Genomic DNA, 20783 nt, shown 5'->3' with positions numbered 1-20783 from the left:
GGTGATAGATATTGGAGCCAGTTGCCCCCACACCCTGCCCATTTTAAATTAAGTTGGTTTTTGGGTGTTGAATTGTATAAGGTCTTTCTATATTTTGGACATGTCCCTTTATCGGATATGTCATTTGCAAATATCTTCTCCCATTCTGTAGGTTGCCTCCTAGTTTTGTTGATTATTTCCTTCATTGTGCAGAAGCTTTTTATTTTGATGTAGTAGTCCCAATAGTTTATTTTTGCTTTAGTTTTCCTTGCCTCAGGAGACATATCTAGGAAAAAGTTGCTACAGCTGATGTCAAAGAAGTTACTGCCTGTGTTCTCTTCTAGGATTTTTATCGTTTCAGGTCTCATATTTAGATCTTTAATCCATTTTGAATTTATTTTTGTGTGTGGCATAAAAAAGTCTTCCAGTTTTATTCTTCTGCATGTTGCTGTCCATTTTTCCCAGCACCAGTTGTTAAAGAGAACTTTTTCCTATTGGATATTTAGAGGGAAAATACCTCAACATAATAAAGGCCATATATGAAAAACCCACAGCTAATACCGTAGATGGGGGAAAACTGAGAGGTGTTCTTCCAGTCAGGAATAAGACAGGGGTGTCCACTCTTACCACTTTTATTTAACATAGTACTAGAAGTCCTAGCCACAGTAGTCAGACAACAAAAATAAAAAAAGGCATCCAGATCAGCAAGGGTCATTTCTCTTTTCTTTTTGATAAGCCTGGCTAGAGATTTACCAATTTTGATCTTTTCAAAGAACCAACTTCTGGTTTCATTGACCTGTGCTATTGTTTTTTTAGTTTCTATATCATGTATTTCTTCTCTAATCTTTGTTATTTCCTTCCTTTTGCTGGCTTTAGGCTACATTTGTTCTTTTTCTGTCTCCTTTACATGTAAAGTTAGGTTGTTTGAGTTTTTCTTGCTTCTTGAGGTAAGCCTGTATTGTTGTATACCTCCCTCTTAGAATCACTTTTGCTGCATCCCAAAGGTTTTGAACCATCGGGTTTTCATTTTCATTTATTTCCATGTATTTTAAAAAATTTCTTCTTTTATTTCCTGGTTGACCCATTCATTGTTTAGTAGCATTTTGTTTAATCTCCATGTGTTTGTGTTTTCCAGATTTTTTTCTTGTGGTTGACTTTTGTTTCATAACATTGTCAGAAAGGGTGCATTTTTTTTTTTAAAGATTTTATTTATTTATTCAGGAAGAGAGAGAGAGAGAGAGAGAGGCAGAGAGGCAGAGGGAGAAGCAGGCTCCATGCAGGGAGTCTGGCATGGGACTCAATCCTGGATCCCAGGATCATGACCTGAGTCAAAGGCAGATACTCAACCATGAGCCACCCAGGAATCCCCTGAAAAGGTGCATGTTATGATTTCAGTCTTTTTGTTTTTGTTGAGGCCTGTCTTGTGACCTAAAATATATGATCTATTCTGGAGAATGTTCATGTGCACTTGAAAAGAATGTGTATTCTGCTGTTTTGGGGTAGAATGTTTTGAATAGATCTGTTAAGTCCATCTGGTCCAGTGTATCATTCAGAGCCCACCCCCCCCCCTTTTTTTTTTTTTAATTCAGAGCCTTTCTTTTCTTATTTTCTGTTTAGGTGATCTGTCTACTGGAGTGTTCAAATACTCTACTATATTGTATTTGAACCTTGGTTTCCATCTCGGTTTAATAAATTATCAGGTGGTAGAAAAATATAAGGAATATTTGTATTTGTGTGTGCTTATCCTATCTTACCAGGACATATCTTCTTGGCTAAAAACATTATAGGTAGCTTTACTTAGAATTTGTCTTAGTTTTTGAAAGACTTTGGCTTAATTCAAAGCAGGGTAGTAAAAAGCAGTAATATTTTTAAGATTTTGGGGCCCTTGAGTGGCTCAATCCATTAAGCATCTGCCTTTGGCCCAGATCAAGCCCCCAAGTCAGGCTCTCTGCTCAGTGGGGAGTCTGCTTCTCCCTCTCCTTCTGCCCCTCCCCCATGCTCGTGCATTCTCTCTCAAATAAATAAAATATTAAAAAAAATTTTTTTAAGATTTTATAATCCTTTTTCCTATTCTCTTCCCTTAAATTGTTTCTCTTTTTATTGTTTGTGTTGTTGTCATTGGTCTAATTATTATTGTTGCTTTTATTATTATATATGTAAATCTATTTTCTTAGGATCCTTACATGGTTTTGTTTTTATTTAGATATTTAGTCCATCTGAACCTTAATTTTCTATGTGGCGTCATGTAGAGATCTAACCTAACTGGTTTTATAGGCCATTCGTTGAATAGATGAGTGATTAAGCCTGGCTATTTACTGATTGAACTAGGTTTATGCTCATATTTTATTGGACCCACACAGGGTTTTTTAAACTTTGAATTAATTACTAATATTTAAAAATTAAGATATTTTATTTAAGTTCTTATTTCTATTTAAGTTCTTATTTAAGTTCTTTTTAAAAGCCGGAATCTGGCAACAAATTCCTGCATAGTCATTATCAGGACAGAATTATGCCTTTCCCCTGTCATATATGGGCATGTGTTCTTCAGTTAGCTACAGGCCCTGGCCATCCTTGCTTTACTCAGTTATGGATGGTCTTATCTTGCTTCTAGAGGCATTTGAGTTTGCAGTTTCTCATAGACCATTGTTTCTCTACTTTATTGTAACGAAACCTCTATCGTATCCACTCACATGCATAGGTATGTTTCTAGACTCTCTAATCTGTTTCATTTTTACACTATTTCCATTATCTTTTAATTTCTGTAATTTTATAGTAGGTTTTGATACCTTTTAGGGTAAGAATCTTGTCATTGTTCTTTTAAAATTTTTCCTTTGCTATATTTTTAGCACATTTATTCTTCTGGATGAACAATTTGTCAAATTCAAAAAAAGATCCTATTGAGATGAACTATAATTGGATTAACTTTTTAGATTAATATTTGGAAAGGTGATACTTTTATAGTTTGAATCATCTCATTTAGAAACATGTCTCTGATTTTATGTGGGCCTTACTTGATAGCCTTGAATAAAGTCTTATACATTTTTAAATTTAGCTTTTGAGTATTTTTTGTTAGGTTTACTTCCTAGGTGTTTTATAACTTTTATTGCTATTGAAAATGGCATCCTTTTTTCCCCATTACATTTTCTAATTGATTGTTGCTGCTTCTTCATAAATCTCTGAGTTGATTTTATTTCCAGGCACTTTTCTGAAAACTGATTTTTTTGTTTTGATAACTCTTGTACCCAGCATATAACTGAATTTTTTAAATTTCCTTTTGTTTCTTAGATTCAGTTTGAGAGGCTTTGTCCTTTAACAGAGGGATTAAACGATTCATGGATACTGAGACCAACTCATATATCTGCTTTTATTCCTGACATCTTTCTGTTTTCTGTATATGGTTTTGGTTCCATTCTTTTCTTTTCCTTACATTTGCTAGGTTGAGATTTGTCTTTTTTCTCTTCAAGTACTTAGGACATTTGTCATCTTAATTCTTTTCTATTTGTCTAATGATTACTCTTAAGATACAGTTTTTATCCATAGCAAAAATTTATCAGGTATCTACAAACTGTTTCTGAATAAGGTCTATTTTTGAGGTTTTAAAAAAATTCCCATCTCTCTGGTTATTGTCATTTTACTGTTTCATCATTGTTAATATATACTTTTCTGCAATCATCTGATTGTGGTCAAGTCATAAGAATATGCTCTGCTGTCAGTAATAATCCTGTGGAAGGGAATTAATTTTTCCATTAAAATGGACTTAAATACAAGAGAAGAAAATGTAATACTCTCTTGAAACTCTCAAATGAAATACTCTCTTGAACTAAAAACAAAACAAAACAAAAGTACCTCAGTGAACATGAACATCTGAAGTCTTAATACCAGGAAACCTATGAGTTTATAGCTTGGAGTATGAGTAGGGACAAAGATTTGAGATCAAGAGTATCTTGTTTTTATACTTATATAGCTATTTATTATATGCTCTGGGCTTGATGGTGGTAAATAAGGAAACGGCTTTATTCTTCTTTGTTTTAAACTTGCTGTTTTGGGTCTTCCCTTCCTTTCCTTGGATGATATGTAAGGTAGAACTCATAGCTTTTGGCAGAGTGCTATAGTCACATATTAAGATATTTAAAATTCACTCAGGCATTAATGATGTTAGGGAACTACTGTTACATTTCTTTTTTTTTTTTTTAAGATTTTATTTATTTATTCATGAGAGACACAGAGAGAGAGAGGCAGAGACATAGGCAGAGGGAGAAGCAGGCTCCCCTTAGGGAGCCTGATGTGGGACTCAATCCCCAGACTCTGGGATCACACCCTGAACCAAAGGCAGACACTCAACTGCTGAGCCACCCAGGTGTCCCATGTTAAATTTCTTCTGTATGATAATGGTTTTAGGATTTAAATAGGAGAATGTGCCTACTTCTAAGAGAAACATACTTACCCTTAAGTATTTGAGGGTAAAGTTTTATCATGTCTGTATTTTCTTTAGGAGTTTCAGCTAAGTGAGCAAATATAAGATAGTGTTAACAATTGTTGAATCTAGGTAGTGATTATGTGGGTATTTATGATGGTTCATTTTATGTATCAACTTGACTGGGCCATAGGTTTCCCAGATATTTGGTCAAATGTTATTCTGAATATGTCTGTGAGGATGTTTATGGATGAGATTAACATTTGATTTTGCAGACTGGGTAAAGCAGATTGCCTTCCCTAATGTGAATGAGTCTCATTCAGTCATTTGAAGGCCTGACTAAAACAAAAAGGCTGAATAAAAGGGAGTTCCACTTGCGTGACTACCTTTGAGCTGGGACATCAGTTTTTTTCCTGCCTTCAAACTTGAACTGTCTCTTCCTGGGTCTCAGGCCTGTGAGCATTCAAACTAGAACTACTTCATTGGCTCTCTTGGATCTCCAGCTCTCCTAATGCAGAAATTGGGACTTACCAGCTTCCATAATTATGTGAGCCAATTCCTTATAATAAATCTTTTTAGATATATGCATATACATTGTTTCTGTTTCTTTGTAGAACCTTGATAATACAGATTTTGGTACTGAGAATGGTTGTAGAGGAACAGCATTTTAAGGATTAGTTCTCTGAATTGGGTTTGGGGTTTCCAGAATTGGCATGATGTTTACAGGATTTCTCTATAGAATGTGTTGGACTTTATTATTCATTGTCCTCACTTTAAACTTTAACTGAGGTTATGAAACAACAGGATATGCTCCCTTTAAACATCTGATTTAACTTAAATATAAGGAGATAGAATTAGAGAAATATGAGATTCTAGCTAAGAATGTATTGATGATTATTTTTCCCTGTGCGGATTATAATAGGGCATTCATAACTTACTTTAAAGTCTAAATCATTTGAAAATGCATTTAGCTTTTCTGTGAAGTCTGTGGTTCTGATTAGAACTTATATATTTAATTATGTTGATGAAACTGCTATACTTCCAAAACATTACATGTGTCATTCCTGTTAAAGAACTTCTTAATGCCTAAAAATAATTCTGAAAATGATGATATATTGACATAGAAAGCACTCCTTTAACCTAAATCATTTTGGATAGGACTGTGATAAACATTTCAACTAAAAGCATGGTCTTTTTTTTTTTTTAAGGTTCTGAGTAGCATCAATTCAATTGTTCATAATCCAAGAGCTCCAGTAATAATTTATAAACAGAGCAAAGGAGGAACCCAACATTTTAATAAAGATCTTGTTCGAGATTGTGGATTTGAGCATCTTATTCCTATAGTAGAAATGTGGGCAGATCAACTGACTTCTCTAAAGGTAAGGGGTTGAATATTTTTTACATGCTTTGAAAATCTCTTGGATTCTCTGGGCTTATTAAAGGACGAGGCTTCATTTTTTTTTTTTGTTTGTTTGTTTTAGCTGTAAAGCTTACCTTATTTAAAACTTGAATCTTGTTATTTACCATATTGGTTTTAAGTACTACCTATTTGATGTTGTCATTACTATAAGCTTTGCCTCCTGTAAAGTTTTGCTAAAGACTTTTAGACCTGTTGCCATGTTGAAAATCTGTAGCGGATCTATTTTGCACTTCTAGGTCCTTTCCTGTTCTACCTTCATCTTACTCTTTTTGGTATTTCCATGCTGCAGATTTTCCTGGCCTTTTACTCCTCTTGAGATACAATGTTTTATCCTTCATTCCACTTTAATTGGGGATTTTTTTCCTCTTCATATTTTAAATCATTTTCCTTCTCTCAAAACTGTCCACATCTCCATAACTGTTTTATAGAACAGTTAGTAGTTCAATAACAGCCAATACTACTTTTACTTATCATGTCTATCCATGGAAGATAAACATTTCTTTGCTTTCTAGTTATTTTGCATTCTTTATCATGTATCTTCAGGTTTTTCAGTTTTTGTTGAGTAGTTCACTGAAAGGTGAATTGCTAAAGTCATTAATATTTAGTTTCTATTCCCTTCTTCAATCTTTAGATCTTTCTTTCTTTTCTTTTTTTTTTTTTTTTGAGTGGGGACAGAAGGGGCAGAGAGAGGGAGAGAAAATCCTAAACAGGCTCACAACCCTGAGATCATGACCTGAGCTGAAATCAAGAGTCAGACACTAACTGAGCTACTGAGGCATCCCTGATCTTTGATTTTTCAATAATATATATAGCACTACCTCTGTTCATGAATATGTGATTCAGTAACAGTATTTGTCAACAGAACCCTTATTGCATGAAGTATAAATGATACAGAAGATATGAGTAAGAATGTATAAGTTCTATGAGTTTTATCTTTTTTTTTCTCTGATATATCCCAAGGAATCTCCTGATACATAATGTGTGCTTAATATTTCTCAAAAGATTGAAGTAGAATAACAAATTCCAAGACAGCAAAATGACGATGATGATACTGAATTTAAAAAAAATTAATGAAAACATACTGGTAATTGATGAAAGAGTCTTCGTGTTCAGGCTAATTTCTCTTTCCTTTTTTATATAGGGATCAGATAGAGCTATAAAATAGAAAACATTTTAATTGAGTGATAGTGTTGTTGTCTTAATATACCTATCTTATAGGCCTGAGTCTCTCCAGTTTATATCTTAGTAGATGTTAATTATGTAAACCATGGTTAATTATGTAAACCCAGTCATTGCTTGTCAGAGGGTTCTCCCAGTAGTAGGAAACAGTGCTAACCCCACTTTAAAAAAGATTTATTGAGGGGACACCTGGGTGGCTCAGTGATTGAGTGTCTGCCTTCGGCTCAGGGCATGATCCCAGGTGCAGAAATTGAGTCCTACATTGGGTTCCCTGTGAGGAGCCTGCTTCTCTGTGTATGTCTCTGCCTCTCTCTGTGTTGCTTATGAATAAATAAATAAAACCTTTTTAAAAAAAAGATTTATTGGGGCTCCTGGATGACTCAGTCAGTTAAGTATCTGCCTTTGGCTCAGGCCATGATCCTCGAGTCCTAGGATAGAGCCCATGTCAGGCTCCCTGCTCAACGGGGAGTCTGTTTCTCTCTCTGCCCCTCCCCCTCCCCCTACTCCTTCTCTCTCTCTCTCTCTCGCTCTCTCTCTGTTTCTCTCACTCTCTCAAATAAATATTTTTTAAAAAAGATTTATTTATTTGAGAGAGAGCAAATAAGCCAGTTGTGGGAGGGGCAGAAGAGAATCCTTGAGCAGGATTACATAATTAACCATGGTTTACATAATTAACATTTACTAAGATATAAACTGGAGAGACTTAGGCCTATAAGATAGGTATATTAAGACAACACTATCACTCAATTCTCTCAATCCCTGCTGAGGAGGGAGCCCAATGTGGGGTGCTCTGTCCTATGACCCATAAGATCATGACCTGAAGCAAAACCATGATCAGACACCTAAATGACTGAGCCAACCAGATGCTCCACTGTGCTAATCCCACTTTAATTCCTCACAAGGAAGATGGGCTAGAACATGCCCTAGCCTTTCTAAGAGAAGGTAAAAGACTAGAAGAGAAAGGAGACAAAAGAAGAATCACATAAATGGATAGTTACTGATGATTTACTATGTTCAAGGCATTGGGGAGGTAGTCAGAAAAGGTGAACACTGGGTGCCTGGATGGCTCAGTCAGTTAATGTCCAACTCCTGATTTGGCTCAGGTCATGATCTCACAGTTGTGGAATAGAGCCCCTCATCAGGCTCTGTGCTCAGCACAGAGTCTGCTTCAGAGTCTATCTCCTTCCCCTTCTGCTTCTCCCCCTGCTCATGCTCGCTCTCTCTCTCAAATCTTTAAAGAAAAAAAGATGAACACAAGATTCAGACTAATTGGAGAGACAAGACTTTCTAAAAAATGCAAAATAAAATTTAACATTCATGATATCATTAAAAGAAATGAATGCCATAAAAGCAGCCCATGAAAGGAGATGCCTAGGTTGCTCAGTCAGTTAAGCATCTGCCATTGGCTCAGGTCATGATCCTGGGGTCTTGGGATAAAGCCCCACATCAGGCTCCCTGCTCAGTGAGGAGTCTGCTTCTCCTATTCCCTTTGTCTCTCCCCCTACTTGTACTCTCTCTCTCCCAAATAAATAAATAAAATCTTAAAAAAAAAAAAATAAAGCCCATGATGAAGTGCCAAGTGAATGGGGTAGATGACTTGTGCTCCAGAATCTGGAAGGGGAAGAACCCCAAGATAAGCTTGACAGTGGTGGTGAGTTCTTGCTACTGTATAGTTTTTCCACTAGAAGGAGACAAGAGAGTAAATGTTGTAATTAGAATGTTCTGAGGACCTTGGAGAGGAATTTAGTGGCCCTGCCACTGAAGTAATTCATGGATGTTAGGCAATGGTTCAGATATTTAACTATTACGTGGAATCAGGATCCAAATTGAGAAACTGCCTAAGTTCTACATGGCCTCATATGAAAGATTTTCTATATTGTAGTAGCCCTCGAGGTTGGGACAACCATCTTCCTAGATTAGTTTTTTTCTCAGGTTAGATTTGGCTTAAAAAAAGAAGGCTGGGAAAGGCATGAAGGAGCTGTCTGCTCTCTTCCTTCTGTCTTTCCTACCCACCTTTCCAGGAAAGTTGAACTAGAGACTGTTGCTTTCCCAACCCAGTATGCTGCTGTACCCTGTGGCTTTCTCATTCCCCAGGGATCCAGGGGCCTGCTGTACAGAGACAGGATGTTGATTATACATCTACATCCCCACAGCTGAGCAATGTGGAGAACATAGGAGACCCTCTTTTAGATTTTTCAGGGCTTGGTGCACTATGCTACAACCATCCTGTCACTGCCAAGTAGACCAGAACAGCTCTTTTTTCTTAACTGTATAATACTTTATTCCCAAGCAAAATTTATATTTGGGTGGTTTTTACTGAAGACCATTTCTTTATAATCTCAGCTTGTAGATGGAGCCTTGGTTAATGAAGGTTTTTATGCTTCAACTTCCTGACTTCTTTTTCAAATTCCAGTGGCACTTATTGTTTAAAACATTCATTTGATACTGATGTATTGCCTTGAATTTCTGAAATACCAAACTGAATTGCTTCCTTACCAAATAAGAGGCTACAGATAGCCATATGTGAAGCCTGGGCATTCACTGGAGAATGTTAAATAAGTGGAGGACTAAAATAAGGAAAAGAACTTCCTGTACTTCTTTATGTATTTTAGGTTTGTACTAATACAGTAACCACTAGCCATATGTAGCTTTTATTACTTAAAATGTGCTAGTCTCAACTGAGATATGCTGTAAGTTTAAAATACATACTAGATTTAGAACCATATAGAAAAAAATAATTAAAATATTGATTATGTATTAAAAAGTTGACATTTGGATATGGTAGATTAAACCAAATATATGATTAAAGTTAATGTTGCCTGTTTCTTTTTGCTTTAACTGTGGCTATTCAACAATTTAAAATTACTGTGACTTAGAGTGGTACTGTAATAGTGATGTAATGGGACAGATGGTAGCTATACTTGTAATGAACATAGCATAATGTATAAACTTGTCAGATCACTAAGTCATACACCTGAAACTAATGTAACATTTTGTGTCAACCATCCTCATATTAAAAAAAAAAGTAAATACAATTACTCTTTATATTACATTTCTTTTGGACAGCAGTGTTCTAAAGGGCCAAGCACTGTGCCGTGCATATAGTAGATGCTCGGTAAATGTTTATCAATTGACCAGTCTTAGAGTTTTAATCTTCCATTAGCTTTGTCCTTTGTGCAAATCTTAAAATAGATTAGGACAACCTGTCTTGACCAAGAGAATGAAGTAGGCATAATGAAGATTAAGTAGAGTTAATTTAATTTAGAATCTTATAAATTAATTATTTTTTCAAATTAAAAAGCTGCCTAGAAATAAATGCTATAATGGATGAATATTGAAAACATTATCCTAAGTGAAGGAAAGCCAGTCAAAAAAGGCCACTTATTGTATAATTCCACTAAATGTGAAATGCCCAGAATAGGCAAATCCATAGAAATAGAAATTATGTTAATAGTGACCCAGGGTCTGGGGATAGAAAAGAATGGGGAATGGCAGTGAATGAGTATGGGATTTCTTTTGGAGGTGATAAAAATGCTCTGAAATTAGAGAATAGTGATAGTTGCACACCTCTGTAAAATGATTAAAATTACTGAATTGTACCCTTGTAAGGAATGAATTTTATATGAATTATATCTCCATAATTCTGTTATAAAATTGTTTAAGGCTAAAATATAAAGGATGAATTTGTTTTTTATACATCAGTAGTTTAAAAATAATTACTTAAGTAACATATACTACTAATAAATAACATAATTACTTTAAACATCCAGATTTGAGATAATCAATATTATCATTGTTTTTTCTAAGCCCTATATTTACCTGGAGAACACACATTTAACAGACTTTTTCTAAACTAGTAATGGTATTTTTTAAAAAAAGTACTGATGATGGTTTATATATATTAAACTTGCCTGGACAATTATATTATATTGACATTATTATGGAGTCTTTTTAAAAATCAATAATACCATGTTGTTTCTTTTGTTATAAAGGATTTGTATAAGTCCTTGAAAATACTATCTACAGAACTGGTGCCTTGGCATAACTTAAAAAAGCATGATGAAAATGAAGGTATTAGAGTTGAAGATCTGTTGTTTATAGTAGATACCATGTTAGAAGAAGTTGAAAATAAGGAAAAGGTAATGTTTAATACTTATATAAATGTTCATATTTTAATGTAATCTTATCTTAAAAATTGATAGTGATACAGATAATGATATTTGTTCTATTAAGATTCTATTACTCTTTTAAAGTTTTTATTAAAGTTTTAGGATTATTTTAACATGTTAACTGTTTATCCCTCTCTCTTGGACAGGACAGCAATATGCCAAACTTAAAAACTTTGCAAGCTATTGTGTCTCACTTCCAAAAGTTATTTGATGTGCCTTCTTTAAATGGAGTCTATCCTCGAATGAATGAAGTTTATACTAGGCTTGGAGAAATGAACAATGCTGTGAGAAACCTCCAAGAACTCTTAGAATTAGGTGATAACTCTTTATTTTTTCTGGCCCCCATTTAAGAATTATTCCTAATAAATCAACAAAAAGTAGGTTAAAAAATAGAAAGTAAAAAATTGAGGATAACAGAAGCATAGGGTATTTAATTTTAAGATGTTGAAAATTCTTTTTTAAGATATCCTTTTATTTCTCTCTTTCAGATAGTTCATCCTCATTGTGTGTGTTAGTGAACACAGTTGGAAAATTGTGTAGGGTGATTAATGAGAACATGAATGAACAGGTTATGCAGGTATTGGGACCTGAAGACCTCCAAAGGTATTTATTTTAAAAAGTTTGCCAAAAAAAAAAAAAAAAAGTTTGCAAAGTATCATCCAGAATGCTTGGAGTGGTGAAATTAAAGACTTTTCAAAGCTTCATAAGTTATTTACCTTTCCTGTTTGGGATAGCTTTTTAAATAACTTGACTATATAAAATAATCTCACACCTTATCAATGGAGAGAATGCCATGCATTTTCAAGATAAAAATAGATTGTAGGGCCTATAAATTTACATAGGGTGGGTCAGAACTCAAGCATTATTGCTATAAGCCTGTTCCCAAGGAAAATTATGTGTGGAGAAATTCACACCTTGTTAGCAACTTCATGTTAGTGTTCAGACTATATAAACAAGTCCTATTTTTAGTACACTACTATAGGTCGCTTAACAATTGCTAATAGTATGCTTATTATTTGATTAGAAGATAAATGTTAAAGATTTTTTTTAAAGCTTGTCAACTCTAAAAGCTGATTCTTTTTGAAATATGGAAACATTATAGCTATACTTAAAGCAACTCTTCCACCTCCACCCTCCCCCCTCAATTTTATACACAACATAGGGGAAGAGGAGCACATAACATATACCACCTATTCATATATTCTGCAAGTTTTCTACAAAGATCCTTACCTAATCTGACACTGAATTTTCTGATACTTGATGCTTTTAAAAGGAACATATTTGTCTTTTTTCTCTTCCCACATTTAGATGACTGATACTTATTCTTAATGTTTCATAGAATATGGGATATAAAAAACAATTTTTAGAAAATGTTATAAAGCAAGTTCTCTTAAAAATTCTCAAGTGGAAAGCTTTCACATTAGGAGTGTTACATAAATTTAATTTGGAACACATATTTAGACTGATAATAAGGTTTTTTTTTTTAGAAAAGTGGTATTAGATGAACAAAGACTTCAAAAAGGAAGGATTGCAGTAAATGATTATTAAATTTATATTGAAATTAGCAGGAAATTTTCCATTTTGAAAATGTTTTATTTCAATCAGATGCAAGAACCTTAAGTTGGAAATTCAGTGTAAACTGTGCATTTTTTTTTAAAAGCATTATCAACAAATTGGAAGAACATGAGGAATTTTTCCCAGCATTTCAGGCATTTACTAATGATCTACTTGAAATCTTAGGTAAGATCATTGTTGATAGTGGTTAAATTTCAAGTTTTAAGGGGTTTGAGGGGTGAGTGTTCCATAGTCACTTTATTAGTACTTTTACCCATAGTGTTTTGGTAGAAGTGTCTAAAAACACTAACAGTTCTGGAAACACACTCCTGACTTAAAATTAGAGTTGGCTGAGGTTGGTGTACAAAACAGAGAAGCACATCTCCTTAAAATGAGAAATGACATTACTCTGGCTAGGCCCAGTTTAACCCTGACTCTGTCATGCCTAATGAGAAATCTTCATAGAATTTATGATCTTGAAGGTATTTAGTTTTTTAGGGTTTTTTCCTCCTCTTTTTTTTTTTTTAATAGCTTATCTACTGTGGTTTTTTTTTTTTTAATATACAAATTAAATTTCTCGGGTGATAAGTAATGTAAAGTGACTATCTGTAGAAAGAAAGATAAATTCATAAATCTGTATAAGGGAAGAGATTTATTTGTATTCTTGGCCAGATTGAGGGTTTTGTTAGTAGTATTATCTCTTAAAGGGAAAAAAAAATCTAATTTCCTTTGGAATCATAGGCAAAATAGAGAGACCCAAGGCTCTTATTTTTTTAAAGAATGCCTCTTTGACATAGGAAATTAAATTAGAAAAGGAGGGGAGCCTGGCTGGCTCAGTGGGGTATAGCATGCAACTCATGATCTTGGGGTTGTAAGTTCAAGCTCCACATTGGGAAGAGAGCTTACATTTAAAAATAATAATAAATTAAATTAGAAGAGGAGATAAGATTTAGTAGAAGATAAGGGACTAATAAGTAAATTAAAATTTGGTAAGAAGATAGATGAATAAATGAAATGTAAAGAAGCATCTGACTGGAATATCGAGCCTGGTAAACATAAAGGATGCTTTGTGGCAAGTTTTATATATGCTATGGAAGCAAGGGAGACAGTGACTGAATGTACTTTAGTCATGCTCATATGTTTGGAAGATATCATAGCAATGAAAAATGTAATTTGAAAAGTTACAGAAGAGACCTGAAATTGTAGAAATGTATTGCCTTGTATCCTAAAGACAATAAAATCAGTTTCATAGAATAATAAGATTTTACTTGCTTTGGGGTAGCAGTTAAATAGGGAAGTTCTCATCATTAATAAATATTTTAATAGGTGTGCAGATAACACTTATTTAGAATCCTTCTATAGAAACATCCAGATATTATGACACTCAGCTTGGTTCATACAGCATTATTTACTCCTAGAAGCCATGTCTCTCTGCAGATGAATTCTGTATTTATGTCACAATTTAAATTCTGGAGTTACAAATGACACTTAACATTGGAAAGTGAAATCTGTTTGTCAAGCATAACTATTTTTATCATTACTAGATGTCATTTTAAGCATCTAGAACTACAGTGTTGTATTGAATACCAGAAGTGGAGAAGGACTTTATTTTGTAAGTGGTGTGATTAGCAGAGATTATTCTCAAATCAGCCAAAAATCTTCTTTGCAGGGTTCGTTTATAAGGCAGATATCTAATTTTTTAGAAAACAGGTATGATTTCAGAATGGGGTTCAGGGAATAACTTGATCTCCTCATGATATAAGGTGTGAATCAAATTCTCTGTTTTAGATTTGCTTATATTTTTTTCTGATATCTTGACAATTTGTAAGTGGATCTAGACAAGTATTCTGACTGAAGTCAGGAGCTTAAATAGCATAGGCTCTATGTTTAAGTTAAAGGAAAAGCAACCAAAATTCAGCTAAACATGGAGGAAGAAAGGTGAAATATAAGGAAGCATGTTTTATATAAAGGAAAATTAGTTTCTAAATAGTGGCCTAGCAGAATAATATAGAAAAAAGTGGTAAGAATCTAAAGAAAGTGCCACTGGGGCTTGTAAGGCTGGAGCCTAGATAATGAGAAAAAAGGACCTTGCTTTTCCAGTGGTCAAGAGCTTTCAGTAAATTTAACAGGGTGGTTGGAAGAAGACAGTTTTAGAAAGAGAAATCAAATTCACAAAGAATCTGGCAGAGAAGAATCTGAACTAGTTTATCTGGTAAGCTGGACCAGGCTAAAGCTCTACAACACATTGCATCTGAGATTTGTACTTTGAGAAGCCTCACATTTTTTATTAAGTAGATATGTTTTACCCTAAAAATGATCCTACTATAGTATTGAGAAATTTTTCCAATAGAACTAAGAGAGAGAACTATGTTCATGAGAAGAAATCATTAAGTGCTCAGATGGGGACCCAGAGGAGAGACAGCTTTTACCTAGGATTTCACCATGTAGACTCACCCATGTAATTATATAGATTTAAAGAGGTAATAACATATCATGATGTGGCCTGTAGAATCTCTTAATAAGAGCACACTGCTGATGAGATTAATATCAGAGTCAGAGGATACTTGTAGGTATATGGTAGCTTTACGAACAGATGCCCTGTGAAGCATCTGGGTCTGAATCAGTGACACTCTCATCACCACCATTGAAGAAAAATTTAATGTACATAGAAGTGCTAGTTGTTGTTGTTGCCTTTGCATTTGAGGTTTGCCTTTGCATAGAGATTCTCTTTTTTTTAATAAATTAATTTTTTATTGGTGTTCAATTTACCAACATTGCATAGAGATTCTCATTTCATCTGAGCCTATCACTAGATAAAGCTAGTCTTGCCTTATTCTTGTTTTTCTGTTACAGAAATTGATGACTTGGATGCCATTGTACCTGCAGTAAAGAAATTAAAAATACTTTCATACTGAAAACAAATCAAATCATTGTTACTGTGTAAATTGCATTCTTAACATTATGAGTATTTTGTAGGATTGATCTTGCTTTGAGACAAGGGTTGTAAATGTATTTACTCTCAGGATTCGTCCCCTTCTTAGTATTGGTCCTTCCCATTTATATTTTTTATTCACTTTGAGATTCCTATATAGAAAACAGTTGTAAGCTAAAGTGGTAAGTTACCTTTAAGTCCTCTAATCATTCCTTAGGCAATTCTTGAGTGCTTAAAGTTTAAGATTGTTTAAAGTATAGTGTGTGAGTAAAACAGAAACTCAGGAAGAGAAGTTGCAAATAATAGAAATGTTGCATTTAAGTTGAAGATTTAGTGACCTTTTTGATTCTGGGAACAAGAATTGCCAGTGGCTCTCTTAAATTCAGCCAATAGGAACCTATTGCTTTCCTGGCCAGGAAATGGCACATTCTATTAAGATACCCCTCATGGCACTTGCCCTTTCATAGCAGGAGGAAGAAAAGGAAGAAATGTTTTATCATTGTGTTAGGATAGGAAATGAATTATGAGGTACTATAGCGGGGTAGGTAGTAGTCTCTCATTAAGAAAAGTATCTTTTTGCAATCTTGATGTAATATAGTTTTTATAAGGACATGAAATCTTAAATAAAGTTTTTGTGAAGAATTTCCAAATATAAGTGTCCTCAGTGACTTATTTATTTATATTATGCACAAATAGTGAATTATATTTTCTTACAAGGCTGAGCCTTGATGCATTTTATTTTACATAAGAATACTTTTCTTGCTGCCTTCTGCTTATTCTCTGTTCTCAGTATTCACTCTGATTTTCGCAAGGGACCAATGTTACTGCACCCTCCTCCCTTACTGCTCTTTTGTAAGTAGCAAGCTTAGGCTTTTTCTAGATTCAAAACTCTTTGTTTTGTTAAGGTGCAGTTACATTTTTAAATTCTAGCCCACAATTTGTGAAAGAATCTGTGTCTTTGAGAGAGGAGTAGAAAAAGTAATTGGATATTCAATAATGTAAGCACTCTGAGTTGATTAGATTACTCCAAGAAATTGCTATGAGGCAGTTTGTGAATCTAACAGTATTTGAAAGGAAGGAATTTAATTTAATTTTATTTTTTTAATTATTTTTTTATAATTTTTTTTAATTTATTTATGATAGAGAGAAAGAGAGAGAGGCAGAGACATAGGCAGAGGGAGAAGCAGGCTCCATGCACCGGGAGCCCGATGTGGGATTCGATCCAGGGTCTCCAGGATCGCGCCCTGGGCCAAAGGCAGGCGCCAAACCGCTGAGCCACCCAGGGATCCCCAGGAATTTAATTTTAAAATGATGTTAGCTCTTAGCTTAAAACAGATTTTCAAACTCTTCCTCAGAGGTCTCAGCTTTTTTTGGAGGGTCACTGAGCAGGACAGTGCCACTAGGAGGAAGAACTGCAGCTCCCTCTGTCAGGTCCACTTTTATCCAGTTTTAATTACTTAAAATATAAGTAAGATACTGCAATTACTGTTTAGCTCTTTTTTAATATTTTAACTGATGTATAATTGACTAATAAGCTGTACATATTTAAAGCATACAATTTGATAAGTTTCGATACATATATACACCCATGAAACCATTACCACAATCAAAATACTAAACATACTTCATCTCTCCAGAAGTTATCTCTTTGCCATTGGTAATCCTACCCAGCCCTCTCTTGCCCCTAAGCAACAACTGATCTGTTCTAAGTCACTATAAACTTGTTTGCATTTTATGAGATCTCATAAATAGAATCATACAATTGATTTTAAAAAGTTCTTTTTTTGTGAAGCCTCTTCCACTCAGCATAATTTTGAGATTTTTGCATGTTGTTGCATTTATTAATAGTTCCTTTTTATTGCTGTGTAGTATTCCATTGTATGAGTATACCGTAATTTGTGTATCCATTCATTTATTGATGGAAATTTTAGGTATTTTAAGTTTTTGACTACTAAATAAAACTGCCATAAACATTAATGTTCAGGGCTTTGTATGGACATACACCTGATATCCAGTTTCTTGAAAACCATTTCATATATTTTGTCTGTTCTTTGTTTTGGTTCTGGTTGGTACAGGTGGAAGGGTAAATTTGGTTTCTGTTACTCCATGCTGGTTAAAGTGGAAGTTTTGAAGTATTGAGTCTGAAAATATGTAGGGTTTCTTAGGTTGTCTTTTCATTATTTTTTTCTAATTTTATTGCATTGTAGTCCGAGAACAGTTTTGTTTGTTTTTTCCCTTTTTCGGTATCAAGTCTTTGGAATTTGTGAGACTTTGTGACTTTTATGTGATGAAATTTACACATGTTCCACAGATTACTTAAAAAAGCCTCATCTCTGTTTGACATATACTGCTATTAAATTGTTTAAATCTACTTCATTTCTATCAATTTTTTGTTTCGTTGATTTGTTAGTTTATGAGAGATACTGAAATTTTTCTGTGGATTTGTCAAATTTGTTTTATGTATTTCAAGCCTATTTACATGTACTTATAAATTCATAGTTGATAATAGCTTCTCAACTAATAGCTCTGTTGCTACTCATGCATTTCACCTTAAATGCATTTTTGTCCTTTCTTTTAATTGATAGTTGTTGGATATTTCTTATCCTTTTTTTTCATTTATTTACTTATCTTTTTTATTATAAAATATAACACATGCTAAGAATGGTATAAACTATAAATGTCAAGTATAATGAATGGTTATATGGTGAATGCCCTGCAACAATCAAAAAACAGAACATGACCAGCCCTCCAAAATGCACTCCCCCATATGTCCTTTCCCCCAAGGGGTAACCATTAGCCTGACTTGTTAGTCTCTTCCATTTTTTAAAAAAATAATTTTGCCACTTCTGTGTATACCTAAACCAGGATAATTTTTACCTGTTTTTGAACTGTATAAAAATGGTGACTCATATTCTTTTTATTTTATTTTTTTTCATATTCTTTTTAATATTTGTTCCTTGATTCAATATTATTTTTATACTATTGATCCCTGTTGTTGTCTGTTGGTCCAGGTTGTTTTCATTGCTGTCTAGTATTCCTTTATGAATATTACACAATCCATTTGTCTGTTCTACTGGCAATTGATATTTGGATTGTTTCTTGTTCTTGGCTGTTGTGAACTGCTGCTATGAACATTCTTATATATGCATCCTTGTACACTTGTGTACAAGTTTTCTAGAATCAATATCTAAGAAGTAAAATTGCTGGGCCCTGGGAAAGAAAATACATATACTACCACAGAGGCTGTATGCTGTAGAGTTAGAGGTAATATCCCACCATCAGCGTATCCCACCATTCCACATCCTGACCAATTATTGGTAAGTCAGATTTTTAATTTTTTGCCATTGTAGTGTATAGAGTTGTTATTGTGGTTGTAATGTTTATTTCTGTGATTACTAATGAAGTTAAGCATCTTTTCCTTTGTTGGCCATTTGTATTTCTTTTTTGAAGTGCTTTGTTCATTTTACTGTTGGACTACATGTCTTTTTATATTGATTTGTAAGAGTTATGTATTTTGGACATAAGCCATTTGACAGTTACATGTGTAGGAAATGTTTTTTTTACTATTCTCTGTCTTCTTTCCATTTTCCTATACAGTTGACCCTTGAACAGCATGGGGGCTGGGGGTGCCACCCTGCCCCCATGCAGTCACAAATCTGTATTACTTTTGACTCCTCAAAAACATAACTACTAATAGCTTCCTGTTGACCAGAAGGAAGCCTTACTGATAATGTAAGCAGTCATTTAACACATATTTAATATGTTATATATTCTCTACTCTTATGAGAAAGTAATCTAGAGGAAAAAAAATGTTAAAATCGTAAGAGAAAATACATTTATAGTATTGTACTGTATTTATAAAAAAAATAATCCGCATGTAAGTGGACCCATGCAATCAAAACTCGTGTTGCTCAAAGGTCAACTCTAGTTTCTTTTTATGAACTGAAGAATTTTAGTTTAGAGATGTATGGTTTTTACCTTTATAGTTTAGTGCTCTGTGTGTCTTATGAAATTTTTACCTAGTCATTGTTGTAAAATTATTCTATGTTATCTTATAGCCGTATAGTTTTGCCTTATCACATTGAGTCTAATACACCTGGGGTCTTTTTTTTTTTTTAATTCAAGTATAGTTGGCATAGAGTGTTAACCAGTTTCAGGTGTATGTACGGATACAACGCTGTACATTATTATACATTATTATTATACATGTATAATATATTATTATACATTATATACTCACCACAAGTGTAGCTGCCTTCTGTCACTATACAATGTTATTACAATACCATTAATTATATTTCCTATGCTGTACCTTTCATCCCAGTGACATATACACTCCCTAACTAGAAGCCTATACCTTCTACTCCCCTTTGCCCATTTTGCCCATCCTCCCACACCCCTGTACTCTGGCAACCACCTGCTCTCTACTTATGGATCAGTTTCTGCTTTTTTTGTCTGTTCCTTTGTTTTGTTTTTTGAGATTCCATATATAAGTGAATTCATATGGTTTTTATGTCCCTTCGCATGAATTGTTTGACTTAGCATAATACTCTTTAGGTCCATCCATCCATGTTGTCTCAAATGGCACAATCTCATCTGTTTTTATGGCTGAGTAATATATGTTGTATATACCATATATTCTTTACTCACTTATCAGTGGACCCTTGGGTTGCTTTTTTGTTGTTGTTTTTTTTTTTTTTTTTGCTTTTAATGATTGTAAATAATGCTGTAGTAAACACGGGGGGGGCATATATTTTTCAAATTAGTGTTTTCATTTTCTTTGGGCAAATATTCAGTAGTGGATTTATTGGATCACAGGGTATTTCTACTTTTAATTTTTTGAGGAATCTCACTGTACCAATTTACATTCTCATCATCAGTGGACAGGGGTTCCCTTTTGTCCACATCCTTGCCAACATTTGTTATTTCTTTTTCATACTAGCCATTCTGACAGGTATAAGATAATATCTCCTTATGGTTTTGATTTGAATTTCCCTGATAACTGATAACAGTGAGCATCTTTTTTTTTTTTTTAAAGTAATCTCTCCCCAAGTAGGGCTCCAACTCATGACCCTGAGATCAAGAGTCACATGCTCTTCTGACTGAGCCAGCCAGGTGCCCTGATGTTGAGCATCT

The 20783-nt window shown here is 34.0% G+C and overlaps 1 protein-coding gene across 8 annotated transcripts in view; it reads left to right on the top strand.

The window, feature by feature from the left end:
- The window catches only part of CEP70 (centrosomal protein 70), a 105726-nt gene extending 88990 nt beyond the window's left edge, over positions 1–16736 (top strand). For 4 of the 8 annotated variants that reach the window (XM_055321259.1, XM_055321258.1, XM_055321257.1 and 1 more), the window contains 6 exons: positions 5602–5772; positions 10985–11131; positions 11308–11476; positions 11650–11764; positions 12822–12901; positions 15569–16735. In XM_055321259.1, the coding sequence (XP_055177234.1) occupies positions 5602–5772; positions 10985–11131; positions 11308–11476; positions 11650–11764; positions 12822–12901; positions 15569–15630 (744 nt within the window). In that variant the 3' untranslated portion in view covers positions 15631–16735. Of the gene's footprint in view, positions 1–5601; positions 5773–10984; positions 11132–11307; positions 11477–11649; positions 11765–12821; positions 12902–15568 lie in introns of all 8 variants that reach the window. The other 4 variants (XM_055321263.1, XM_055321262.1, XM_055321261.1 and 1 more) reach the window with 2 other exon arrangements.
- Positions 16737–20783: the final 4047 nt, after the last annotated feature.

This window comes from Nyctereutes procyonoides, unplaced genomic scaffold, assembly GCF_905146905.1.
Source record: "Nyctereutes procyonoides isolate TBG_1078 unplaced genomic scaffold, NYPRO_anot_genome, whole genome shotgun sequence".
NCBI lineage: Eukaryota > Metazoa > Chordata > Mammalia > Carnivora > Canidae > Nyctereutes > Nyctereutes procyonoides.
Note: the sequence above shows the minus strand (reverse complement) of the source record. Positions and strands in the feature narration are given on the sequence as shown.